This window comes from Tachysurus fulvidraco, chromosome 4 (assembly GCF_022655615.1).
Source record: "Tachysurus fulvidraco isolate hzauxx_2018 chromosome 4, HZAU_PFXX_2.0, whole genome shotgun sequence".
NCBI lineage: Eukaryota > Metazoa > Chordata > Actinopteri > Siluriformes > Bagridae > Tachysurus > Tachysurus fulvidraco.
In genome coordinates this window covers 8,275,393-8,302,678 of record NC_062521.1, presented here as the reverse complement: position 1 = coordinate 8,302,678, position 27,286 = coordinate 8,275,393, and the positions used below count along the sequence as shown (strand labels likewise).

At 36.2% G+C, this 27,286-nt stretch overlaps 1 protein-coding gene across 3 annotated transcripts; it reads left to right on the top strand.

Annotated features, from left to right (window-relative positions):
- Positions 1-107: 107 nt before the first annotated feature.
- On the top strand, positions 108-27,286 carry mlh1 (mutL homolog 1, colon cancer, nonpolyposis type 2 (E. coli)). Of its 3 annotated transcripts, none has more exons than XM_027150213.2 (19): positions 108-391; positions 497-587; positions 4,875-4,973; positions 5,369-5,442; positions 11,851-11,923; positions 15,806-15,897; positions 15,981-16,023; positions 16,127-16,215; positions 16,959-17,071; positions 17,219-17,312; positions 17,956-18,109; positions 18,203-18,501; positions 22,339-22,469; positions 22,651-22,759; positions 23,261-23,324; positions 23,985-24,149; positions 25,885-25,977; positions 26,170-26,283; positions 26,919-27,286. In XM_027150213.2, the coding sequence occupies exons 1-19, from the start codon at positions 285-287 to the stop codon at positions 27,066-27,068; spliced, it is 2,154 nt and encodes a 717-aa protein (XP_027006014.1). In that variant the 5' UTR covers positions 108-284; the 3' UTR covers positions 27,069-27,286. The 3 variants fall into 3 exon arrangements, with proteins under 3 accessions (XP_027006014.1, XP_027006017.1, XP_027006016.1); XM_027150215.2 differs by lacking the exon at positions 108-391 and adding an exon at positions 1,121-1,264 and having other exon boundaries at positions 514-587; XM_027150216.2 differs by lacking the exons at positions 4,875-4,973; positions 5,369-5,442.

Below are 27,286 nucleotides of genomic sequence, written 5' to 3'. Positions count from 1 at the left end.
ATTGATTTATTTTTTATTTTTTAATTGTATTAAATTGATTAGAAGTTAGAAACCCTCCAATATAATAGGTGGCGATATACACCTTTTCAGATGGTTTGCAACCCGCCTAAAATAACAGAAGAAGAAGAAGAAGAAGAAGAAGAAGAAGGAAAAGAAGAAGGAAAAGAAGAGAAGACAACAGATTATATACAGTGGTTGACGTATAAAAAAAAACTTTATTAGGTTTTCGGTCGTTCTTTAATTGCCTTCTAATTCGCACATAGAGACAGTGGCTGTGAGGCGTTATGGCCGGCGTGATCCGGAGGCTGGATGAGACCGTTGTGAACCGCATTGCTGCTGGAGAAGTCATTCAACGACCTGCTAATGCGATTAAAGAAATGATGGAGAATTGGTGAGACGCACTGATTTTGTCTAGTTATAGATCACGTATCTTTTATATATATATAATATATATATATATTGCAGCCTGGATGCAAATTTTTTTACATTTTTGCAGCCTGGATGCAAATTCCACCAACATTCAGCTGATTATCAAAGAAGGGGGACTGAAGCTGATCCAGATTCAAGATAATGGCTCTGGAATTAGGGTAAGTGTATTATCCTGCTTTCATTATTTTGCTTTCACTTTTTTGCAGGTGATTCTCGAACAGCATATTGTGTAGTCGGTGTTTTAAATTGAACAGGCGGATATGCATGTATGTTGACTGGTCTAAAGCAAATAACTAGTGTGTATATATAGAATAACTAATTTAAAGGTAAAAACTTTTTGTTTATATCTGATACTCTGCACATCATGTATATTTTTTAATTCCGTAAATATTGTGATTTAATATGCACACTTTCTTTACTTGCATATAATACATATAAAGTCTGCATACCCCTATTGAAATGGCAGTTTTTGTGACGTAAAAACTGTAATCAAAATAATAAAATAAACTAATACAAGTTCAGTGAAAACCAATCAGAAACTTTGTTTAAGGAAATGTAGAACTTACAATTACCTGTTGAATCAGTTTACAGGCCACTAAATCAACTTTTTGAATCAACTTTTGTTATTATTTAATTATTTAGTCTTTTTTGGTAAGAGTCTGATGCCATGGCACATATTTACCCACAACAGGCAATTTCTGGATAAGACTGGACACTGCCCACTTCAGGACACCCAATAGATCTTTGTCACATTCACAGTATTTAGTACCGGTCAGATGTGCCTGCAGCTTCTCTAATGTTGCCATGTGTCTCTTGGAAAGCTTTTCTCTTTGAGGTAATTTTTGTAAGGATGTTCAGTTTTTTGTGTTACACAATATTAGCAAAAGTTTTCGGACACCCCTCCAAATCATTGAATTCAGGTGCATAAAATAAAGCACCTTGGCATGTAGACTGCTTCTACGAATATTTGTGAAAGAATGGGTCGCTCTCAGGAATGAAGCCACAGCGTGCATACGTCTCCACCCTTCTGAAGAGTCAATACCTCCAAACTTTGTGTGGCTTTCAGATTAGCTCAAGAACAGTGTCAGAGTTTGGCGGTTTCCAGGGGAAGTGTACTTGCCATGCTGAAATAATTGAGGAATAATTGATTTCTCCCAATCGGGAAGTCCCGGATCCAGTTTCAGAGGGAGGTGTTCAGGCTCAGCTTCTCAGTCAGGTGCTGTGAGATGATTGTGTTGAATGTTGAAGTGAAGTCTATGAACAGCATTCGTGTATTTATTGTCCAGGTGGGTGAAGGCCAGACGAAGGGTCATGGCATTGGCATCATAGGTGGTGACGTTTGGACAATGCACAAACTGCAGAGGATCCAGTGAAGGTGGTAGCTGAGTCTTGATGTGCATCATGACACTTCATAACAATGGATGTAGGGTATAGTATTTGAGGCAGGACACTGTAGAATTCTTTGCCAACGGGACGATGGTGGTTGTCTTCAGGCACGTAGGAACAACAGCTCTTTTCAGGAAAATGTGAAGATGTCAGTAAAGACATCCATTAGCTGTTCTGCACATTCCATGAACTCTGGTAGGACTCTTGTCTGGAGCAGACTTCCATGGGTTAACTATACGCAGAGTTCTCCTCACATCAGCTGTGGTTAGGCAGAGTATCTGATTGGTGGGGGGATGGGTATTCTTCCTTGCTGCTACGTGGTTCTGCACCTCAAGCTGAGTGTAGAGGATATTCAATGCATCTGGAAGGGAGGCGTCACTGTCACAGACAGGTGAAGTCCTGTATTTTGTGATCACCTGGATTCTCTGGGTGTGTTTTGCCTCCCTGATGGCTCGGGACGATTTCCTTTGCTGTTCTTAAGGCTGTCTTGTCCCTTGTTCTGAAGGCAGAGTCTTTAATCTCCAGCAGAGCACATACATTTGCAGTCAACCAGACTTATGGTTGGAGCGTGTGGTGATGGTCTTGGAGAGACAGTCATGTGATCAGTGCACTTGCCGATGTAGCTTGTCATTTTTGCTGTCTACTCCTTCAAATTGATGGAATCACCACTGGTTGCAGTCTCCCTGAACATGCTCCAATCAGTTCACTCAAAACAGTCCTGAAGAGCAGAGGTGTTTCCTGCTGGCCATGTTTTCACCTGCTTCATAACTGGTTTAGAGCGTCTAACAAGTGGCCTGTATGCTGGAATTAGCATAAAAGAGATTTGGTTTAAGTAGCCGAGGTGGAGCGGGGCTCTGCACAATATGCGCAGGGGATGTTTGTGTAAACAAGATCCAGCGAGGATCTTGCATGCTGATGGAATTTGAGATTTGCATGATTGAAACCGTCACAATCTTTATTAGCGTAGTGCAATAATTAAACCCTATGGATTAGGGCTGGGCGATAAAACGATAACGATATGTATCGCGATAGACACGTGATCAATAGCGATATAAAATATGATATTTTTATTCTTCGTCGGAAGAAAACAGAAGTCGCGAAGCAAGTTTGGTTGCATTAACAAAGGCGCTCGCTCTCTGGTAACCTAGCAACGTAGGGAGTGACACTCTAACAGCCAATCATGTAACAGTATCAAGTTTGCTTGCACCATATCGTTGTCTCGTGCTGGTGCTGGATTCCTCTTCAGTAACCGGCAACTGATGAGCAGAAATTGAGTGCCGCAGGGAGCGAGGAAATTGTAAATAAAAGAGGAAAAGTCAGCTCGCCTGCATTTTTCGAGGCAAATTCCTCTGCCTCGAAGCCTCTTTTAAGTTCCTGTCCATGTTTTTTGCCTCTTAAATACCACAAAGCATTCCAAATTAGACAGTAAAGGTTTGTTAGGGCTGATCTGTAGATTTTGAATCTTTTAGTTCTGAAAGGTAAGTTGCATGACTTGAAGGCAGTATTTTTGTATTATTATTACTATTTATTTTAATGTATGCCTTAGTTTGCCTTAGTATGCCTCAACTTTGTCATTGTTCACAGTACAAGTACAGACAGAGAAACAACGGGTATCTAAATGTTTATTTTTGATGGAAAATATTGTTGTATGCATTTCATACTATGCATTTAAAAAATAAAAGTTAATTTTTCTAAAAAAGGAAACCAATTACTTATTCATTTTAAGAGACTCGTCTTATTTTCTCTTGTATGTTTAATATTGCTCTTTAATTAAGCAAAAATACATTTTATCCGATTAATCGATGAAATTTTTGGTAGAATACTTGATTACTAAAATATTCGATAGCTACAGCCCTAATTATAAGTCTACAAAAATATACTTAAATAGTTCAACTTCAAGTATGATTAGAGTAAGAATAAATTGAGTTACCTTTTCATATTTCTGCAGGTTCTTTATTTCAAACAATGTTACTCTACTGTATCAGGTTTGTGTTTTATATTACAGATGTATCTCAGTTTACCTCAGTTTTATTTCTGTTTACAAAACACTGCACATATTTTAAAACACTTTATTCACCAGAAGGTGAACAGCTAGTGAACTTCCTAGCACTAAACTTGCAATAAATTCTCAGGTTTCTCTGTTTATATTTAACACTTTGCACTATTTTATTACACTTTATTAAGCATTTCTTACATCTTCTTTCATTTTGCACCTTAGATGTTAAGAGATAATTGTTAAGTGTTCATTGTGACTTTAGACTTATGTTTACATTTTATTTATTTGAGTTTTCCTGGTTGTTGACATTTCTGTCTTAATAACTGAAGGGATTATGATAAGAGGACGGTTAAGCTTAAAATAAAAATGTTTAAATGTAATATATTTTTCTCCTGGTCCTTATTTTAAATGGGTCATAAAAAAGTTCAATATATATATCGATATCGACCGATATGAAACACTGATATCGTGATACAGTTTTTGGCCATATCGCTCAGCCCAACCATGGATTAAGAATGGGATGTCATTAGGTACATGCGCAAGTAATGACAGATGTCATAAAATCGTGTTGCACCATTTTCTCCATTTGTTGATTTACATTGATGGTACATAAAATGATATAAAAATCATTTTCCTGATACCTTTTAATAAGGGACCTGATGATTTGTAAGCTTTTTTAAGGACCATGGATTCAGCAGTGTGAAGAAAATAGTAGAGATATTGCTTATCTTTATTTGGGGTTAATCAGAAAATTTTCATTAATGACAGCTGTATGATAATTACTTTTCAACATAACATTGTATGTGGTTGGTTTATTCTGATTACAGCTAATATAAAAAGGGTATGCACATTTTGGGTAAAAGAAAATGTATACCATTTTAACAGAGGTGTGTAGAATATTTATAGTCCTGGTACATGCTAAAGCTGTCCGATATTATTGAATACCTTTTATTTACCATGCTTTATTTTTAAAAAATGTTCTGTTGGTCTGCTTTCCATTTTTTGTTGTCATGCCTTTATGATATGTAGCTACATTGTCCATCTTCTACTCTGTGTTTGGCAGAAAGAAGACCTGGAAATTGTTTGTGAGCGTTTTACAACGAGCAAGCTTCAAACATTTGAGGATCTTGCATCAATTGCAACTTATGGTTTTAGAGGAGAGGTATAGTTGTATCACTTGTGTATATTTGTGTGGGATGTGGTAGCCTAGTGTTTAAGGTGTAAGACTACTGCTCGAAAGGTCATTAGTTCAAATCCCAGGGCCACCAAGCTGCCACTACTCAATTGCTCAGCTTTTTAATGAAATAAATATAAGTTTTTGTAAGTCCTTTTCACTTTGGAAAAGGACAAATTCAATAAATGTAGTGTTATCTGACTAGTTATGCATTTATGATTTATAGTGAAAGAACCCAATTAGTAAAACGTAAGTAAACAATACTGGAAGTTCACTGGATTCAAACTTTTTTCTGAAAAATGTCAGTGAAGTTACAAAGCATTTATTTGTTTGTTTGTCTTGCATTGCAAGAAGCTAATTAAGTCTTTCAATATTTATGGCAGGCACTTGCCAGCATAAGTCATGTAGCCCATGTTACCATTACCACAAAAACAGCAGATGCAAAATGTGCTTATCGGTGAGTACAACTTCATGATGTTCATTTTCTTTCTTTCTTTTCCAAGGGAAGATATATTATTTTTAACTTGGCTCTGTCTCTTGATGTAATCCTAATCGGTTTCTTTTGAACTTGATTGTGACTGGCCTTGGATTTTCCGCTTGGGTCATGTCTTGAAACTTGAGTTTGCAGGTACCAGTGTGGTGACCAAGAAGTGACTATTCTATTAATGAACTGGTATAAACAATTTACTGATGATACTCAAGTGTGGTTAAGCTAGGCTAGACTAGATTACACAAGTAACAGTGTGTTTAAAGCCAAGTGAAAAGAACATGCTAAATATGTTAAAGCAAACCAAGATACACATCCAAAATCATCACATAAAATACAAGGTTAAAAAAAATTCTATTCGATTTTATTTGTATAGCGCTTTTTACAATGGACATTGTCTCAAAGCGGCTTTACAGAACATAAACATAGAACAAGAAGGTAAACATAAGGAGTAATATAAAGAATTAATATAATAAAAATTCAAGATATATATAGTTCACAGTATGTATGTATGTATGTATATGTATTTATCCCCAGTGAGCAAGTCTGAGGTGGCTCAGGCAGCAGTGGCAAGGAAAAACTTCCTTAAATTGGTAAAGGAAGAAACCTTGAGAGGAACCAGACTCAAAGGGGAACCCATCCTCATATGGGTGAAACTAGAGGGTGTGATTACAAATATACAGTCAAACAAATGTTGTATTGGTGTAAGGATCACATGGAGTTCAGATCTCCTCTTAGTATCACAGAGTCCAACTGGAGCTGGTAGATCTGTAGATGTCTCAGGATTCTCATAGTCAGCCTCATCTCAGTGGAGGTCCGACATCTTCATCGCACGGAAGACGATCGGAGCTGGTACAATGTCTGGATGCCTCGGGATGGGTAGAAAGAGAGAAGCAGTGTAGAGGGATTAACATATCTGCTGTTCGTAAAAAATGTGCAAGTCTAATGTAATAGTGCACAATATTATGTGTACGCCTGACTAAAGAGATGAGTTTTTAATCTACTTTTGAACTGGGAAAGTGTGTCTGAGCCCCGAACACTATCAGGAAGACTATTCCAGAGTTTGGGAGCTAAATAAGAAAACGCTCTACCACCTTTAGTTGACTTGGATATTCTGGGGACTACCAGAAGTCCTGAGTTTTGTGATCTGAGATAGCACAAAGGACTGTAACGGGTTAGAAGACTAGTTAGATACATGGGAGCTAAACCATTAAGAGCCTAAGAGCAGTTTGTAATCAATTCTAAACTTAACAGGTAGCCAGTGTAAAGATGATAAAATTATAAAAGGGTTATATGGTCATACATTCTTGTCCTAGTGAGAACTCTGGCAGCTGCATTTTGGACTAACTGTAGCCTATTTATTGAAGATGCAGGACAACCACCTAGTAACGCATTACAATAGTCCAGTCTAGAGGTCATGAATAATGCATGAACTAGCTTCTTAGCATCAGAGACAGACAGGATGTTTCTCAGCTTGGCAATATTTCTAAGGTGAAAGAAGGCTGTTTTTGTGGTATGGGCAATATGATTTTTAAAGGACAGGTTGCTGTCTAATACAACACCCAGGTCTTTCTATCGAGCTACTAGTAACAGTACATCCCTCTAAATGGAAGTTAAATTGTGAAAGTTTCTGTGTACTGGTTTTTGGACCTATAAGTAGTATTTCTGTCTTATCAGAGTTTAACAACAGAAAATTGCAGCTCATCCAGTCATTTATCTCTCTAAGGCATTGAGTTAATTTGGACACTTGCTATTTCATCTGGTTTTGATGAGATATATAACTGTGTGTCGTTAGCATAGCAGTGGAAACTAATCCCATGTCTTCTAATAATGTTCCCTAATGGAAGCATGTATATCGAGAAAAGCAGAGGTCCTAGAACTGATCCTTGAGGGACCCCATGATTAACTGGTAATAAAATGGAGGATGCACCATTTAATTCTACAAAATGGTATCAATCAGACAGGTAGGATCTAAACCAACTTACAGCCTGTTCCTGAATACCTGTGTAATTTTGTAAGCTATCTAGGAGAATGTTGTGATCTATAGTGTCGAATACAGCACTAAAGTCAAGTAGAACTAATAGTGACATACAGTCTTTGTCCGAAGCTAAGAACAAGTCGTTTGTGACTTTCACAAGTGCAGTTTCTGTGCTAATATGGGGCCTGAAACCTGATTGAAACTCTTCGAGGATATTGTTCTCCTGTAAGAAGGAGCTCAGTTGAACAGACACAACCTTTTCGAGTATTTTAGACATAAACGGACAATGTGAAATAGGTCTGTAATTTGATAGGTCATTTTGATCTAAATTAGGTTTTTTGATGAGTGGCCTAATAACTGCGAACTTGAAGGATTTAGGGACGTAACCTAAAGATAGCGAGGAGTTAATAATATTAAGAAAAGTCTCACCAGCTTTATGTAACACTTCTTTCAGTAATTTAGTTGGAATGGGGTCTAGTGAACAAGTTGTTGGTTTAGCTGTTGTAATAAGTTTATCTAGCTCTTCCTGTCCTGTGCTTGTAAAGCACTGTAGTTTTGTGTCTAGAGCCTTAGGTGAGGCTGGGTCACTAGTTGCTTTCATATGTTGAGCGTCACCTATTTTGTTCCTGATACTTTCGATTTTATCAGTGAAGAATCTTATAAAATCCTCACTACTGAACTGTAATGGAATAGTTTGTTCAGATTCTGTTTTTTTGTTAATCTAGCCACTGTGTTAATAAAAACCTAGGATTGTTCTGGTTATTTTCTATGAGTTTGCTTAGGTGCTCAGCCCTGGCAGCTCTGTCTGTAGTTGGACATACTTTCCTTATACGCAATTCTAAAAACCTCTAATTTAGTTTTTCTCCACTTTTGCTCGAGGTTACGGGTTTCTCTCTTGAGGGTGTGAGTATGACTATTATACCACGGTTCAAGCTTTTTATCTCTAACCTTCTGTTAGATTGGGATTGGGGCAACAGTGTCTAATGAGCTAGTGAATATAGCGCCTATGCTGTTAGTCATTACATCTAGATCGTTTGTGTTTAAGGGTACAGTAAGAAGTCCAGACAGATCAGGCAGGTTATTTGTGAATCTGTCTTTAGTGGTCGGAATAATAGTTCTACCGAGTCGATAATGTGGTGAGACACAGTTAGTCTGTTCTATAGGTAGTGTGTATATTATGAGGTAATGGTCTGTGATGTCATCACTTTGAGGTATGATATCTATATCAGTGATGTCTATTTTGTGTGATATTATTAAATCTAGTGTATGATTACGACGATGAATTGCTCTAGTGATGTTTTGTTTAAAAAAAATGTAAGTAGGTAGAGTGTGTCAAACCATACTGTTACACTTTGAAGGTTTGCCTATGGAAACAATTTTTTGTCCCACAAAAGACGTATTTGATCTGTAATTGGGTTTTGTGAGTGAAGCAGGCTACTGAAGGGGTGATGGAGAGAACGAGCACAGCACCCCCATCCACGCGGGCGCACTCTCCGTCTTCAGTTTTGTCTTTGCTCTCTCCCTCGCATCAAAATCAACTGATCCTAAAGGTCGAAAGACCGAATCCATGTTTCACGTGGTGCATTCCTAGAATATTTTTGCTGAATTACCGCTGGGTGTGAATTGCAGTCAAAGAAAAGATGCCTTATCTTCTCTTACAACTTGTGACAAGCATTCTGCACATGCAGCTGACATAACTTTAAATAAACGCAAAAAAAAAAACTATCCAGTTATGAAGTGGTTTTTTTTTGTGTGCGTGGGAGCGTGTGCGTGTGTGTCTTGACATATCTTTCGCGATGTCCTAACAGCCAGGATTCCCACACAACACGTCCGCTGAAGTCCGATTCGCAATCTAATGACCCCTTTGAGCTGATTCATTATAATGAATGGTTAAAGCAACTGGTCTGCCTGTCAGTGTCCGAATCGGTGTGTAACAAATCATTACTTCTTAGATGAACATACACATCTGAAATGAGAAAGTAAGTGTGCTTACCCCATTTAGCAAGAGTGTTTAGTAAAATTTAGCCTTAATAAGCCACAGTATGTATAGGCCTATGACAATGTGTGGTAAATTACCTATAAAATCATTTAGTTTAAAGTTAGACTGGAGTGAGATGAAACTAGATCAAAGCACAAAGCAAGCTGTTATTAGCTAGCTGCTAATTTTATTAAATTTGACTTTGGTATCAATGATGTTTACATGTAAAATAAGTTGTAATCGTAAAATAAGTTGTAATTTTTTAGCCTGACAGTGATCGTTTTTTCATGAATAAATAGGATAAGTAAAAATCACAAACTGTTTCTTTGTATTTATCCTAAATTTAACATTTATTGTCAATATTGGGCTTGTGGATCATGTGGATACTAGGGTACTCTTTGTTGTGTGTGGATGACCATGTCGGTCAGCCACCACCGAAGACCAATTTTGACCCAGGAAAAAACCTGGATTAGTGTAGTCAGCTATGGGGAGTGGTAATCTTCAAGAGGGACTTGTGTTGGATCCGGTTCCAGCTCATCCCACTCTGAAATCACTCTTGTTAAAGATACAGGGAACACCTCTCTCCTTGGTACACCTTACCTCATAAGTCCTCTATTTGCCATGTAACCTCAAAGTGTCTTTGCCATTTGGCGAGAAATTTGAAACTCAGTGTGTAGTACTTTGAGCACTTTATCTTGAGGTGCAATCTTGCACCTAACGCAAATTCTCTGCATTATCTATCTAAAGTTATGAAATTTTTTTATGCCATTACACATCATCACTGAAGAGGTCCAATACCAGTTATTTTAATGAACATTATTTATTTTCCAGTGTCACCCAAATGAGTATGGATTCCCTTCTGAGCTTGGTTCCTCTTAAGGTTTCTTCCTTGTATCATATCAGGAACATTTTCCTTGTTTTGACAGTTGCCTTAGGCTTGGTCGTTAGAGATAAATAGCAACTTAATTTTAAACTTTACAATTTTTATGTTATGGTTCTATAATTCTGTAAAGCTGCTTTGAGACAATGTCAATTGTGTTTTATACAAATAAATTGAATTGAAAGCTGTTTTTTGTTGTCAGTCGAGGTTATCTGTTTGTATAGAGAAGTAACGGTTATTAATAACGATCCGATAAAGTAGAATATCAGAATTGAAGTAGTCTTAAATAAAGTGATTCTCTTTAATGTAGTTGATGCAGACTCCTTGATAAATTAGTTGCTCAAAAATGCTGATTACTGATGTAATTTTCAATGAATCTGCTATATTAGTGATTAAAATATTACTTATCTAGTTAACGTTAGCTTGTTTACAATAGCTTGTTACAATTATTTGCAGTGCACTATGCATAGTGCACTGCAAATAACATGCCAAAGCCATTTTGTTGTTTTTATACATAGAGCAGTTACTGTAAATTAATTATTTAATAATTGTTCTTGTTACAAAACATTACTTATTTTATATATTTCTCACAATAACAGTCATGTTTATATTTTATTGTATGTTGTTGGCTTAACTGTAAACAATACAAACAATGCAATAAATAGTTTTGAAGAAAAATCTGCTTTGTCACTGAACCTGAGAAAAACTTTGAAAATAATCATAATGACAGTCTCCATGCTACAATAATAATGATAAAAGCAAAGTTTTTCACTGTGGGGACTTATCTTTATAAGTACAATTTGACTGTATTATTTGTGTCCCCCTTCAAAAATTGCTCATGAGAAATTTTATATTTATTGTCCCCCCTACTGTTAAATGAAATTTATGTTCATACACATATGCTATGCTAAATTGCCACTAGGTATGAAGTGTGTGTGTGTGTGTGTGTGTGTGTGTGTGTGTGTGTGTGTGTGTGTGTGTGTGTGTGTGTGTGTGAAAGTGTGGGTGCGTCAAGAGATAGAGCAGTTATTGAAGATGAATTAATGAATGTTTAATTTGATGGTTGCCTTGCCTGCTTTGAAAAGAAGCCCCAAAGGGGCTTTTTGTAACCAATTTCATACACTTTTTTTCAATAAAATTTTTGAATAGCAAGTTTCACAAAGGAAATTGCATTTGAAAACTCCAAGATCAATGTAATACTATCTTTGCTGCAAACATCAAGCAATTGTTTGTACACTGCCTGAACATGGATTGAAGGAGAATGTTATTATTATAGTCACAACCACACATGCACTTGTTGGGCTGAAATTTGTCAGGCTCCATTACATTAAACCAGTTTTGTAAGACATGCCACTGCATATACAGAATTATTTTCTTTTTTACTAATGAGCAGTCTCTGTTAAAAAAATATTTTAAGGGTCTGACTGCTGTTGGATTGTTTAATTATAAATGATGTGCTCAGTGAGGTGTAAATTAGAACATAATGTTATTTATGCAACACTAATGTCATCATATTCATTCTTCTTGCTTTTTCATGCACAGATCATGCTACTGTGATGGGAAACTGAAAGCCCCACCTAAGCCTTGCGCTGGAAACCAAGGGACACTGATCACAGTAAATCACCATGTTTCTTCCAATAATGATACATTTGTAAAGCATGAGCCGTATTTCGATCAGTTGCAGGGGATGGATGGCACTTGGGGGCAAACCTACCAGGAGTAGTAGTGTCCTGTTCACAAGAGACTGAACAATCACCTGAGTAGAAATGGCCAGATAGTTCTGATGTTGTGATGGAAAGCCCTACATGACTAAGTTAGGTTAGCCATGTGAGGCAAGAGGGATAGTTGGTTGTCCAGGACTACCCTTAGTTTGGGTGCAAAGACAGATGTTATCTAGGTTGCTCAGGGAAATCAGGGAACTAAACATCAGTCAGTGAGGAAGATGAGTGAGTTCTCATTTCTGATTAAATCTCTTACAGAATAGAATTGTTAAAGAGTAGATAAGAATCTTTTCTTTCCCTTATATGCTCTTAATTTGCTTTGACCTCTGTGTAACACCTCCAAAAGCCAAGGAGGTGTGAGGAGACAGATGAAAGTTAGAGGTAGAGGAAGTACATAATAGGTGAAGAAAGCAGACCTGCCAACGTTTACGCATTTTGTGTAGCAGATACGCATTTAGACATCAAAGTACGCTGCTACGATTTGTCACTTCATAATATGCATTGTAAAAAACCATTGATGCCTTTGAGTTCAACTGTCTGTGCATTTGCGCACCAGGCAATGCGCCTATGGGTGTAACCGCATTGGGCAGCAACCTGGGAAAATAATAATTCGACCAATCATAGATCCAGTTTAAAACTCTTCAACGCTACAAGCGGAGAGCCGTCAAAACTAATGTGGTTTTCATCTCTCTCTGTCCGTCTTCAATTCTTCTTACAATGACTGTTTTTTTTTTTTACAAGTGAGGACTTAACGTTTCAAAGGTAAATGGCCAGAATTGTGGATTTCATCCATTTTAATAAGCCTGCCGAACCACAGGCGTCGTTAGACTCCTTTACTGGGGCATGTGCCCAAGTGTCCGGTGTTGTGCCTCAAGTTTAAGTTTTACCCACAGATTTTTACTTTATTTGCCAGTATTTATATAGGAAACGTAAGTCATGCCTGTAAACGCATTGCCGTCGTACTTTAACGGAAAAGACAAACTGGCGCGAGCATGCAGACATCAATATCCGCGAGCATCTGTGTATCCCTTTTATAGCACGCAGTCATGCTATAACATGGCGAAACTAATGTAATTTTTTAAATATCAATCGTATTCTGACTCGATTGTTACAGGCTCCTGTAGATCACATCTGATGGACATCAGATTTTTTGTGAGAAGCAGGGAAATAGAAGCAGAAAAAAGAAAAGATGAGGGAGGTATTATTATATGATCAGCCAGTCAAAACCATAGTGAAGTCTAGAGTCTTGCATTATTGCTGAGAAAATTAACACATGTATGTGTTGTCAGATATGAAGTTACTGTTTAGTTCATTAGATCTAATTTATGGCAATACATAAAGAGTTGTTAAAATAGTATGCAGATATTATACACAAACGATCACGCACATAACGTTATACTCTTTATTTTAGTAGCAGCTAAGTATTGTTATTGTACATTTTGTACATCAGTACTGTAAAATGCAAATCTTCTTACATGCCATTTGTGCCTTAAAACATATTAATAATGTACAAAGTGTTTTCACGAAAATGTGCATGGAAAACTATTATGAAAAACATGAGGATGATGTGTTTGTGTGTGCCTTGCAGTTAGTAATACACATGATGTCAGATGAGGATACTGACAGAGAGGGAAAGGGAAGCAAATCTAAAAAGAAGCGAGTATATGCCCCTCAGAAGTTCTTGACCGGTGTTGTGCCTCAACTTTAAGTTTTACGCACAGATCAAGTTTTACTTTATTTGCCAGTATTTATATAGGGAAAATATAGTATAAAGTTGTGGAGTGAGCTTGTGAACTTAATCAACACTGACCGCAAATGTGCCTGACCTTGCGCCGCGTTGCTGCAGTAAGTTGCTACTCAAAAATTTTTTCCAAGGTTGGCAGGTCTGAGAAAGTAACATTCAAATATAAGAAAACTACTCTCATTTGAATAGCTGCATTGTTTTATATGATGTGAATGGTCTTTCTAATCCTGAATCCTTCTCCTCCCGATCCTTGAACTCTGCTACAGAGGCATTCCTCATCTGGATAGCTGCATTGTTTTATATGATGTGAATGGTCTTTCTAATCCTGAATCCTTCTCCTCCCGACCCTTGAACTCCGCTACAGAGGCATTCCTCTCCTCTCTTTTCTCAAGTGGAAGAAATTTTCTCAATTTCTTCTCAAGTAAGTGGAAGAAATCTTAATTCAAAGTAGATCTTGCTTCTTACCATATGCTCCCAGCTAAATTCTCCTCAGATGTAACTACTGCCAAGACTTCCTTCTACAAGGAAAAGCTTGAAGCTTCTCTTCAACATCCTTGAAAGCTTCACAATATCTCTTTACTACAAAACCCCCTGGCTACACCTACATCCTTCCTGACTGCTCAAGACTTTGCCTCCTTTTACGATTAGAAGATTGAGAAAATCTGCCAGACCCTCACTTCTGCCCCGACTATGCCTACATAGCACATCCAGGATCCCCTTACTCCTTCATCATCACTTTTTCAAACATAGCAGCAGAAGAGATTCCACACATCATCCAGTGTTGCAATCCTACCACATACCTACTGGATCCAACCAGTTTGCTCCAGACAATCTCAAAAGACCTTCTGCCCTCCATTACGACAATCATAAATATATATCCCTAAAATCTGGTCATGTACCAACTACCTTAAAAAGATCAAGGGTTATTCCCATCCTTAAGAAACCTACTCTTGATACATCAGACATCAGTAACTACAGACCAGTACCACTTCTCTCTTTTCTTACAAAAATTCTTGAACACATTGTGTATAATCAACTGTCTATCTATCTCTTGCAGAACAACCTTCAAGATCTCAACCAGTCTGGCTTTAAAGCAGCAAATTCCACAGACACTCTTTTGGCTGTCTCTGAAAAAAGCCAAGCTAATCTATCCTCATTCTCATTGCCCTTGCAGCATTTTACTTGGTCAAACACTCTCCTGTCCATCCTCAGCAGTCTTGAAATTTGTGGTTTTGTGGTTCTCTCCTTTTCTCTTTATAGACTCACTCTCTTTATGCTATATCCTAACATGGGTTCTCTTACCACTTTTATGCCAATGACACTTAACTTATATTCTCCTTCCTCCCCCCAGATACCATGTATTAGCAGGTCTGGTGATATAAGTTAAGTTTGGCAGACATACCATTATGGATGATTGCTCATCAGATGAAACTCATTCTCAGTAAAACTGAAGATTATCACAAATTTTTGTTTTATGTGTATATGGGGCAAGTCGTGGCCTAATGGTTAGAGAGTCTGACTCGTAATCCTAAGGTTGTGGGTTTGAGTTTTGGGCCGGCCACGACTGAGGTGCCCTTGAACATGGCACTGAACCCCCCAACTGCTCCCAGGGCGCCGCAGCATAAATGGCTGCCCACTGCTCCGGGTGTGTGTTCATGGTGTGTGTGTGTGTGTTCATTGCTGTGTGTGTGCACTTTGGATGGGTCAAATGCAGAGAACGAATTTTGAGTATGGGTCACCATACTTAGCCGTATGTCACATCACTTTCACTTTCATTTAGAGAAAAAAAAAGTCTGAACAGAGTTTAGTTAGCCTCACGGTAAATGAAGTGAATCAGTGTTAATGTATTCATTGTTACAAAAGTGCTTTAAAGTTTCTATGTTGCTCCGGATAAGGACTTCAGCCTACTGCTGGAAATGTACAATTTTTAACTGAGTTTTTTAAACAAAAATAATGCAAATATGCCTGCTTATTTTAAAGCTGTCTGTGCACAATATGAAGTATATGAATAATTATTCGTACTTTTATATAGGTAGAAGATCTGTTCTATAATGTACAAACCCGAAGGAAAGCCCTCAAAAGCCCCAGTGAAGAATATGCCAAGATTGTGGAAGTTGTCAGTAGGTCTGTCCATTTTGATGCATTATTTCACAAACTGGATCAACTGTTTCTATACATTCATCTGAAACTCATTTTAATTCTCACAGATATGCCATTCACAATTCTGGGAAAAGCTTTACGGTCAAAAAAGTAAAAATGGCTTTTGTTGTATTCAAAATATTTTTAAAAAATATGCATTAACGCACAGTGTAATGCTTAGTAGGTTGTGCAGTAAATGATTTTTATATTATAGCAAGGAGAGATGGTGGCTGATGTGAAGACTTTTGCCAATGCCTCAGTTTTGGACAATATTCGTTTGGTGTTTGGGGTAGCTTTAAGCAGGTAATGCATTTTTTTTTTTTTTTTTTTTTTTTTTTTTTTTTTTTTTACCATTTAACTATTTAATCTGTGGACTTTTGGAGCACAGGTATTGGCATTTAAAATGCCATTGTTTAGGTAAAATGGTTATGGCCCGATTTCTTATTTATGGTTGGGAGTATTATGATGATGTATTTAAACATTCATGCTATTATTGTAACACATTTTGTAATATGTGCGAGATCTTAGAATATAAATAAAAAATGTTGTTGTTTCTCAACAAAATTAGCTCCAGAATAAGACTCTGAGCGTGTGCAATTGGTGTAGAGCAAGGGCATCTCCCTCAGACATTAAACTGCTTTAAACTTTGTGTTCCAGTTCACATTAAAAAAAAATTCTAATGATATCCATTGTACCAAGTGAGGTGACTAATGAGCTGTGTAGGATCTGTTACAATGATCACACCTTTTGGTGATACTTTCTCTCTGTGTATGGTGTAGCTAATTTTGAGAAGTGGAAAAAATGGAATCACCAAAACAACACTAATAATAAAAATACCAATATTTCTAAAATGAGATTATGATTACTACATGTCTACAAATAGACATTTAATAAAACATATTAAATACCAGTTTAGTTATGGACTCTGAGAAAAAGAAATTGTTAGATTTGTAAAGATATACTTGTACTCAAATCTTAATATTGCAAACTAGCATAATCTGGGAAAGGCTGATCTCTTTTAAAGGCTCATATCATGTTACTTACAGGGAGATGATAGAAGTGGGTTGTGAAGATCAAAAGCTTTCTTTCAAAATGAACGGTTATGCCTCAAATGCCAACTACTCAGTCAAGAAGTGTATCCTCATCCTGTTCATCAATCGTGTGTATTTACCGAACTCTTTTCATAATTGTTTGTGATAAAGATTCCTTATATATTACTATTTTTGCAGTTAAAATACTGTTTTCACAGTTCTGTTAAATTTTTTTCAAGTGTAATAGACATCACTCTCACTGAGATGTTTTTCAGATCGTTTAGTGGAATCCAGTGCCTTGAAGAAGGCAGTTGAGACAGTCTATGCAGCATATCTTCCCAAAAACACACATCCTTTTCTTTATCTCAGGTATTTATTTAATTTATTTTTTTAATAACAACTACAAAGGAGTTTGCTCAGTATATTTAAAAGCTAAAGAATATTGCACTTAAGCCAATACAATTTAGAAAACAGTTGGCGAACACATAGGACGTATTAGTCCAAGCTTTCTCTTATCATTACCCAACAGTCGTCGTCCCCCCTTTACTGAACAGGAGTTGGTAAGTAAAAAGCAATGGCCATGTTGTGTGTTACTCCAAGTGGTTTTACATTGGTACCCATACTTTAAGCCACTATTTTAAAAATTATTTATCAGCATTTAGGATATGGAGCAGGTTAATAAATGCTTGCAGGATATACACTAGTTTACAGACTCTGCATAATGTTTCATCCATTTTCACTAACAATGATTTTTTTTTTTGTTGCATAACAGCTGGTTACTGGTGGAGACCTAGAGCTATTTAAAATGATTAATTAAACAAAAGATGGTTTTCCTATTTTTGTGGATTTTTTTTAATTAATATTTGATACAGAATATTCAGTTCAATGAGCAAATCTTTCGAATGTTAAAAAAATTAGCCATATAGCATCATCTACAATTATATAGCATATGTCATCTAAAATATTTAGAGCTACACATGCTAAACTAGTCTTTTTTTTCTTGTTCCTTAAGTTTAGAAATTGCACCTTACAATGTTGATGTGAATGTGCATCCCACCAAGCATGAAGTGCACTTCCTTCATGAAGACTGCATCATTGGAAGCATTCAGAAACACATTGAGAGTAAACTACTTGGCTCCAATTCATCCCGTACTTATTTTACACAGGTATATCTAGAAATGTCTGTAACTGCATATTCCTATAATTTATACTTTGTGATGAAATTTATAATGCATCATATTTCTTTGTTTTCTCAATAGACTTTACTTTCTGGACTCTCAGTAACTGTCAGCGAAGTAAAAAGCAGTTCAGAAGCTGACCCCATTGAGCGTGTCTGTGCCAATCAAATGGTGCGAACTGACAGCAAGACACAAAAACTAGACTCTTTTCTACAGCCAGCAAATAAACTTTCTTCAGTTTCTTGCCTTATAGCAAGTCAACCAAGCCCTGTACCAGCTACTATTCATTTTGAAGCAATAATGAATGAAGGTCCTAAGGAGTGTCTGGTCAGTGCCACAAATGACATGCAGACTGATATAGAGTCAGAGGCTCCCATGAGGTAAGGATGAATGTCTACAGGATAAATGTCTTTAAATGTGGTAGTGTAGGTTAATACAAAATTCAAAATGTAAATATAGCTGCGAGCAGCGATGCCGGGCTCTCGCACGGTTTTTTTTTATCGCTATTCGGTGCCTCCCAGAAAACAATGCACGGTGGGCAAGTGCATCAATTTGGTAAATATCAGTGGACTATTTTACATTGTTACTGAACCATTTGGAGACACACCTTTGTCTGACCTTTTTGTCCACACTTAACAGCCGACAAACGTGAATCTAAGTACGCCAAAAGCCTTAAATATGCCTGAAATAAAAGTCAAATTTGACACGATGCCATGGCAACAATGTTTGAGATATCAAAACTCCGTTTGCAATTTTGCATTAGATTCAATCGCATGAATCCTCTAGGAGGAGTATTTATGCATGCGCATCCAAAATGGCCGACTTCCTGTTTGGCGAAGCTCATAGTTTAGAGTGCGAAAGTTGTTCGGGTCGATGAGATCTATATGCGTACCAACTCTCGTATATGTGCGTACATAATTGCCCGATCTGTGCACAAATGTTTGTTTTTGCATCACAGGGGGTGCTACAAAGCCCCTCTGCAACGCCCGTATTCCAGCCTTTGGGGAGATTAAGTTTATATGTTCGTTGAGTTAATAAATATGCATAACAACAATTTTGGTTTCTGTGTATTTTGCATGTAAGAATGTTTAATTTGGTGTCTTATAGCTGTTTTATCAGTATGTCTGATGTGTGGTATGGCTTTGATTATGTGGTTTGCCTGTATGGACAAAATGTGATTCCCTGTTGTATGTAGGTGATGAGTGGTATCAATATATAGTTAAATTTTGTAGTTTTATTTTTGAGTGTTACTCAAAGTTTTTCCATTGTTGTTTCTTTTAGATTATATTAACAATTAACTTTAGATTGTGAAATAATGGTATTCTTTGATATTCAGTTTGTTAGCATAGTTTTCTTGGTGGTGCTGTGAGAGACCTATTGTGGGTTTTTTTTTCAGGATTTTGATCCCAGATGTGTCTCTGAGTAAGCATAGTGAAGAAGTGAGGATGGTGTTATTTAGAAGACTAGATTTCATTAGTAATTGGTGTTTCCAGAAGTGCCTAACGGATGTCCCATATGGCATTTATGTAAATGTCTAGTGTATTTTGTGTAATGTCAGATTTCTCCTTAGCATATTTTACACATTCTATTATGTATAATGGGATCTGTTGATTATTGTGAATATGGGATCAGGTGCAGATGAGAGTTTTTAGCTACTATTAACAGCACTGTTCTGTAATTTTGCAGCCGTCATTATTGCTTTTTCCTAAGGTTTTAACCCATATAATGTATCTGAGTTGTACAAATTCAATTAACTTCATTTTTCTAGTCCTCGCTTCTCAGCTAGACATAGAGACGATTTAAAGGTGTTGCTTTTACATGTGTGTAATTTATTTATTTGGAGATGTTTACACACTGTGTTTCTGTTATAAGAGTTGTGCCATCTGGGAGTGTATTTGGTAATTAAGAGTTAATTATTGAATTTTATAATTTTATTTCATTTCCAGCCACCTGTTAATTATTTTATTGTATTGTCTTATATAGATCTCTATTAGGATGCAACAATCTGATCCCGAGAATCAGTTTAAGCAGTTCAGGCATATTGACTGACTTGATAAAGAGTATACAAATTAACTTCCTCAAGTATGCCACTCTTGCTTCTTCTGTTTAGCATAACAGTGCCTGTATTGGATCAATGTTGGGCTTTGGCCAGTACAGAGTTCTGATTTGGTTGTCATTTAGAAAACTGATATAGAGGTTGTATAATGAAACTGAAACACTGGCCAATATGGTGTTGGAGGATTCAGACCTATATATTCGTAGCCTGGTGGACAATCTTCACTGATTTCACATTTTAAGTAAGCACAGAGTGTGAAGGTTGACTTAGCAGAGCAAAATGTGACAAAATGTGAGCTTAAAAGAGAACAAATTGCTGGTGCATCTGTTCTTGACAGTATGTCTTTTATGGTGTACCCAGGGTAGTGTAAGCAGCCTTCCATGCAGGAAGAGCCACATCCAGCAGTAGTACCTAACAACACATGAGGGAAGCTGTCTGAAACGGATGCCCAATACTAACCCAAATTTTCTGCAAAATCAAATATGAACATGAAAGTGAAGTCATGGCCTGCACAGTCACCAGATCACAATGTTATTGACCCACTTTGGGGTGTTTTGTAGGTGCAACTCGGGTAACATTTATCTGCACTAGCAAGGAATACCTTTGGCCACTGTACCAAATTTGTATCTGTCATTCCCAAGATGAATTGATGTTGTATTGGCGCAAAATGAGGCCCTACATTTAACCATTTGGCATACGCTCTTATCCAGAGCGACTTACATTCTCATTTTTGTACAACTGAGCAATTGAGGGTTAAGGGCCTTGCTCAGGGGCCCAACAGTGGCAACTTGGTGGACCTGGGATCAAACTCACAGCCTCTGAATTGAAAACTTCAATTGTGTAAAATGTCCATGTATGCTATAACATTAACAAAACGTAAAACAACCTTAGACCCTTATTTCTCCTCAAAGATGGCTACCCTTATGATATTGTTTATGTGAGCTTCAAATGAGAGACCAGTGTCAATAATCACACCAAGGGCTTTTATTGCTGCACATGATGAAATAGAAAGACCATCCAGAGTTTCTCTGGAATCAGAAAGCTTACTTCTGGCTGCCTGTGACAAGACACAAGTGCTTTTACTAGGACCAGAGTTAAGCAGAAGGAAGTTAGTAAGCATCCGCTGTCTGATGTCCTTACACAATCTTTTTATTAAGCTGGTGACTCACATCTGACTTAGCTGAAATGTAGCTGCATGTCATCAGCATAAACGTGGAAGCTAATGCCATGTTTCATAGGGAGAAAAGCAGAACCTTGTGGAACACCGAAAATTACCTTGGTTTGTTTAGAGTAGTCATCATGTAGATCTATGAACTGATTTATTATTAGTTAAATACTTGAATCCAGTAGTAGCAAAAATCTTTTGTATCTGGCATGATATGTCCAAGATTCTTGGCAGCCCCATTAAATTTACTTTGAATTTTGAAGTCCCCAATAACTGCAAAATTTGACAAAGAATTGATAAGTTTAAAAAAAAAAAAATTTAAGCAACCTCATATTTTATGATATGAAACCTATGCCCAATACTGTAAACCATTTCATATATTATGGAATTCTTATTTGAAGTAATATCATCTTTAAGTGATATGATAGTAAATCATCCCAGGATTTGCTTGCTGATTGGTGAGTACCATCTGAAGTTCACCTTAAGTAAATGCAAGGTTCAGTGATAAATTTATTATATATGTATATATTATTACTACAATATATTATATTTAAGACCCAGTTTGAAGCTTCACTGACATACTTTAAGACATCCATAAAACCAAGCTGCAGAAACTATCCATGGTTTTATGAGAATTGCAAAAATGCCAGTAAAGCTCAGAAAATGTTAAGCCCAAGCTTGCAGTGTCATAAGTAATACAAAGAATCTGAGCTGGAAAAGATTCTATCTAGCCAAGGAGCATCCAAAGAAATCTGGGACATAATTTGAAAGGTGAAAACCAAAGATAAGCTACCCTTTATGAAAAATATGAAATATAAAACATCAGGGCACCCTCTTAATCACAAGCCAGAACACAGTACAGCTGTTCTATCAGCTTGTGATGGCCCATTACCTTGTTAATCTATTTTATGTCGGATTTTCCTTTAATTTGACAAACATCATTGTTACCAATCAGATTAGTAATGAATATGTATCAACTGACTATTGCTGTGCTAGGAAACGGCCCCATGTTGATGTTGATGAGGAAAAGGCGGATGTGACAGTAGCCTGTACTTCATGGAGACGGGACATCAGGCTAACCAGTGTGAAGGAACTTCAAAAGGAAATCACAGAACAAACCCATAAAGGTTAGGTAGTCACAGTGCATACTACATACAATTAAGAACTAATTTGATGATGTAAAAAAAGTAAAGGTGCAAAAAGTAAAAGGTGCAAAAAGTGCTTGTTTTTGGAAAAGCATCTTTATCATTTATGACCTTTTGTAACATGTCAACTATTTACATTTTTGTGTTTGTTTTTGTACCACAGGTTTGCAGGAGATACTACATAATCATTCATTTGTAGGATGTATCAATCCCCAATGGTCTCTAGTCCAACACCACACTAAACTGTATCTGTTAAACACCACCAGGCTCAGGTTAGACATTAAATCTACATTTAATCACACATTGAATCTGTTCTGCATACAATAACGTAAAAGAAACATTATTCTATTTATTTATTTATTATTTGAATTAGGACAGTGCACATTAATCAACAAATCAGCAATGAGCATCAGTGTAAATATGCAGGAGTTAGCATAATAGCTAGATTAAAAATATTGCAATTGCAAAGGATTTCTAGGCTTCTAAATGACACAACAGAGAAGCATTTCCCGTAATATCTGAAGTTTCTTATCCATTGCACATCCATGCATTGCATAATTGGCTGTGCTATTTGGGAGTGAAGGGTGGGTAATCTCCTGACTGTCAGTCACAGACCCATGAGCCAGTCATGGCTGTCTGTGAGATGATCTAGCAGATGGGTAGGAATTTACAGTTGCCCAGATTAGTGAGAAAAAGGGGCCTTTTAGATACTGTAGATCTTTCCAGTCTTAGGTTGGACAGTGAAAACATTTAACACTTCTTTTTTCCCCCAGTCAGGAGCTGTTTTACCAGATTTTGACGTTTGATTTTGGTAACTTCGATGTTCTTTGGTTGTCGGTAAGTGTATGGCAATTTTACATTTATAAACAGAACATTTTGTTAAATTAGTTTTTCATAAAAACAAGTTGCATCCTATAGGTGTTCTATAGGTTACATGCAAAAAAACAGTTTCTACCCTTTCTTATTCTGCCTTTGCTCCTTATTCTCATTGTTGAACAGAAGCTGCATATTTTAATGTAAAAGTTTTATGGATTTACATGTATTTGTTTAACAAATTTGTCCTTACAGGTTTGCAGTTTACTTTGGTTTTACTGAAAACTTTGATTAGTTGAATTGTTTATTTTTTTGTGACAGTTCTGTGCTGTAATTATACCAGCATTAAAAATGGAACTAGAATACTTATTAATTGGTGAATTTTACATAATAATGTTAGTCACTGCTGAACAGTATAGCTAATATAATGTTGATGCAAGTTTCCTCTTACATTTACACTTTTGGCTAAAGCTTTTATCCAAAGTGACTTGAGACTAAAAAGGAATATAGATTTTGAATGTTTTCTGATATGTACTCACTAAACCTTAAAGTCTAAATTCCTAAACAACTGAGTTACCTAAACCTTATAGTAAGAGGCCAATGCAATTTTTTCTTAAAAAAGAGTTATGCAGGCTATGTTTGGTTTTTTTTTTTGGTTTTTTTTTTGTTTGTTTTTTTTTACAGAATCCAGCCCCTCTTTATGACCTTGCCCTCATGGCACTGGACTCAGAAGAGAGTGGCTGGACAGAGGAGGATGGCCCTAAAGAAGGACTGGCCCAGTATATAGTAAATTTCTTGAAGAAAAAAGCTGAAATGTTGGACGATTATTTCTCCATCAAAATAGATGAGGTGAGTACGTTGTATTATTTATTTAATAAAAATTTAAAATCTAATACTTTTAAATATACTGTTTGGTATTCTGTATAAAGTTCTAACTCAGATTTAATACTTCTTGGATATTTCATATATTTAATTTTTTTTAAAAACCATTTACTTGTACTTTTTTGGTTTCACATTTTATATTTCATTAGTATCTACAGTTGTATTGCATTTTCTAAGCGCCTAGGGCTAGGACATAGATGCAAACTGTGTTAAGACCACAAACTAGATTGACACTCAACTGTGAATGAAGAGCCTTTTAATAATAGAACATTTATTAAATGGTATACCGTATGTGCAAAAAAATTAATAATAATTCCACTTGAAAATTTTTTATACCTTTTAGAGAGAATAAATCCATGCAGTGCAGTCCTAAAACTTCAAGAATTCCATTATGTAACTTCTCACAATTAAAGTTTCAAGATTGATTCATCTATTGTGTATAAGAGAGGTTATAGAGAGGTTTTTGAGGAGGAATGTTTAGGTGGACTCTCCAAATTGGCCATTTTGGCACATTTTGACACTTTTGTGCCATCTGAGGTTTCTCAGGTACAAACTATAAAACCTTCAAAAATTATTTTATATATATGTGTGTGTGTGTGTATGTGTGTGTGTATATATATATATATATATATATATATATATATATATATATATATATATATATATATTTTACATGTACATGTTTACAAAAGGTGCAACACCATAAAACTTGTGAATTACAAAGCACCACTAAGAGGTTTTGGTTTGAAATAAGGCATAAGATGGGCCCAGCAATAAATAGATATTTTAAAATTTGGACAGATAATATAGGGATTAATACCAGGGATTGATCTGCATGGTCAGCCCAAAACTCATGGGATTGTTGTGGATGGAGCCGCCTGAATACTGTCATGCCTTCTTGGAACCAATGTTGCTCATTAGGGATAGGTAGATAGCATTTATAATTTTCAATAACTATTAGTGCTATACACATAATGAAATGAAATTTGAAAATACTGTGAAATAATTTTGCACCAAAATGAAAACTAATCCATAACAAACGAGTGTTTACATACCTTTCAGAAGATATAAGGTATTCCTGATAATGACTCCGTTGAGAACAGTTAAACACTGTTAAAACATTAGCCCTGCTGTCATTTGTCTTTTTGGATTTTTAATATAAACCTTTAAATGTCACTTTATGCACATTGCACTCTCCTGTTTTTAAAGTGCCAACAAGGGATTCCTTGTTTATGCACTGCAATTATGCACACCAAGGTTGATTTTGTAACATGTAGCCACAAAACTTGCTTGAGTCAGTTTTGTGGCACACATGATGTGTCCTTTTTTGTCTGCGTGTTCATTTAGCCGCTTGGTGTTAGAATTGTTTTATTTAGGTCTTTGTATAGGAAATGGTCTTTCTAGTCTTACAGCTGAGATTCTTCCAATTTTTCTGGTATGCTGCATGTGTAGATACCTTCAGGTTTTGTACAGTATTGTACTCCTTAAGAAAGAGTTTATGATTTATGCTCTGTTTCATCCCCTGGGGTGCTTGTTTTATTCATTGAATTTGATTTTAAAAACATGCAACATCTCAGCATATTACATTTGTCTTAGATACATCTAAAATATACTTTCTTGGTAGGTGTTGGAGGTTGTATTAAAGACTATAATTGTTATTTTTTGATTGTGTTATCTTTTTTTTATTGAATTTCATTTTTAGGAAGGGAATCTGACTGGTCTTCCACTTCTTCTGGATAAGTATAGTCCTGCAATGGAAGGACTGCCATTGTTCATCCTGCGCTTAGCCACAGAGGTCAGAGAATGCCACTGATTTAAAAAAAACTGATTACATTTACATTTACAGCATTTGGCAGACGCCCTTATCCAGAGCGACGTACAGCTGGATACATTAACTCTGGTTCAAATTATATTATTTTATGATTATTACAAATGTGTTTAACTCTACATTATATAGTGTTGCTAAACCCTTATTTTTGTAATTTAGGTGAACTGGGACAGTGAAAAGGATTGTTTCCATGACTTCAACAAAGAATGCAGTTACTTTTACTCCATAAGAAAAGAGTACACACTGGAGCCAGAGGCAGGAACAGACCATGCAGTAAGCATCCCCTGCAGTTCTTTAATATGGGCCATTGTAGTTTATGCTTCACTTGAGTACAAATAAAGTTGTGTTCGGTCAAATCAGGTTAGAAAATTAATTTCTCACAAATGGCACAAATTCCAATGACAGTTTCCTTATTTATAATGTTATAATCCTATATTTCTAGTCTTAGGCACATCTGTACAATTTCTCATTTACATTTCCAAAATCAATATTCTATATTGTTCAAATTTGTCAGTTTGTAGATGAATCTATTGGCTTTATTGTTAAAGATAAATTTTAATCAATAGGTATCTATCATTATAAAACAGCAACCAATAATTTCAGTAAAAACGAACGGAAAATTAAAAACTCTTGAAATGCACTAAATCAAAGCTTTAGTTTCAGCTTAATTCAGGTTTTAATTTTGTACAAACACATTTATTTGCATTTACTTCTCAAACAAATACCTTTAACACTTATGTCACCTCTTTCGTTTTGTCAGAACTGTATGCATTTGCAAATATGATGCCCATGTATATGTCACTAAGCAAGTTTCATAAATTAATATTCGTGTAAATCTATAATATGTTCTAATTTCTATAACGCTTTGATGAATAAGGACCACTGATTCAATCTGAATGTTTTTGTAGGATGCAGAGCTGAGCTGGCAGTGGAAGGTTGAACACATTCTCTTCAAAGCAATGCGCTCTATCAACCCACCAAAACAGTGTAGTGAAGATGGCAGTGTCCTCCATATAGCCAACCTTCCTGACCTCTATAAAGTGTTTGAGAGATGCTAAAAACCCATTCTTAGTTTAATATATTTGTAATATGATGTGTGTTAAGCTGTTTACCTACATTACTCATATCCATATTCTCATCATCATTGTCATCATATTTGATGGGCTTTGTTACTTGGATTTTGGCTTTTGATAATTCATATTTCTATTCAGATGTTTATACTTTATGAAAATTTCAATTTATAATGTTTTAAATCAATAAACATTTTATTCATCCA

Coding starts and splice junctions, on each gene's coding strand:
- mlh1 (XM_027150213.2), top strand. CDS start 285: ATGGCCGGCGTGATCCGGAGGCTGGATGAGACCGTTGTGAACCGCATT. Junction 16,216..16,958: donor TTTGGGGTAGCTTTAAGCAG/GTAATGCATTTT, acceptor TGTTACTTACAG/GGAGATGATAGAAGTGGGTT. Junction 17,313..17,955: donor CATCCTTTTCTTTATCTCAG/GTATTTATTTAA, acceptor TTGTTCCTTAAG/TTTAGAAATTGCACCTTACA.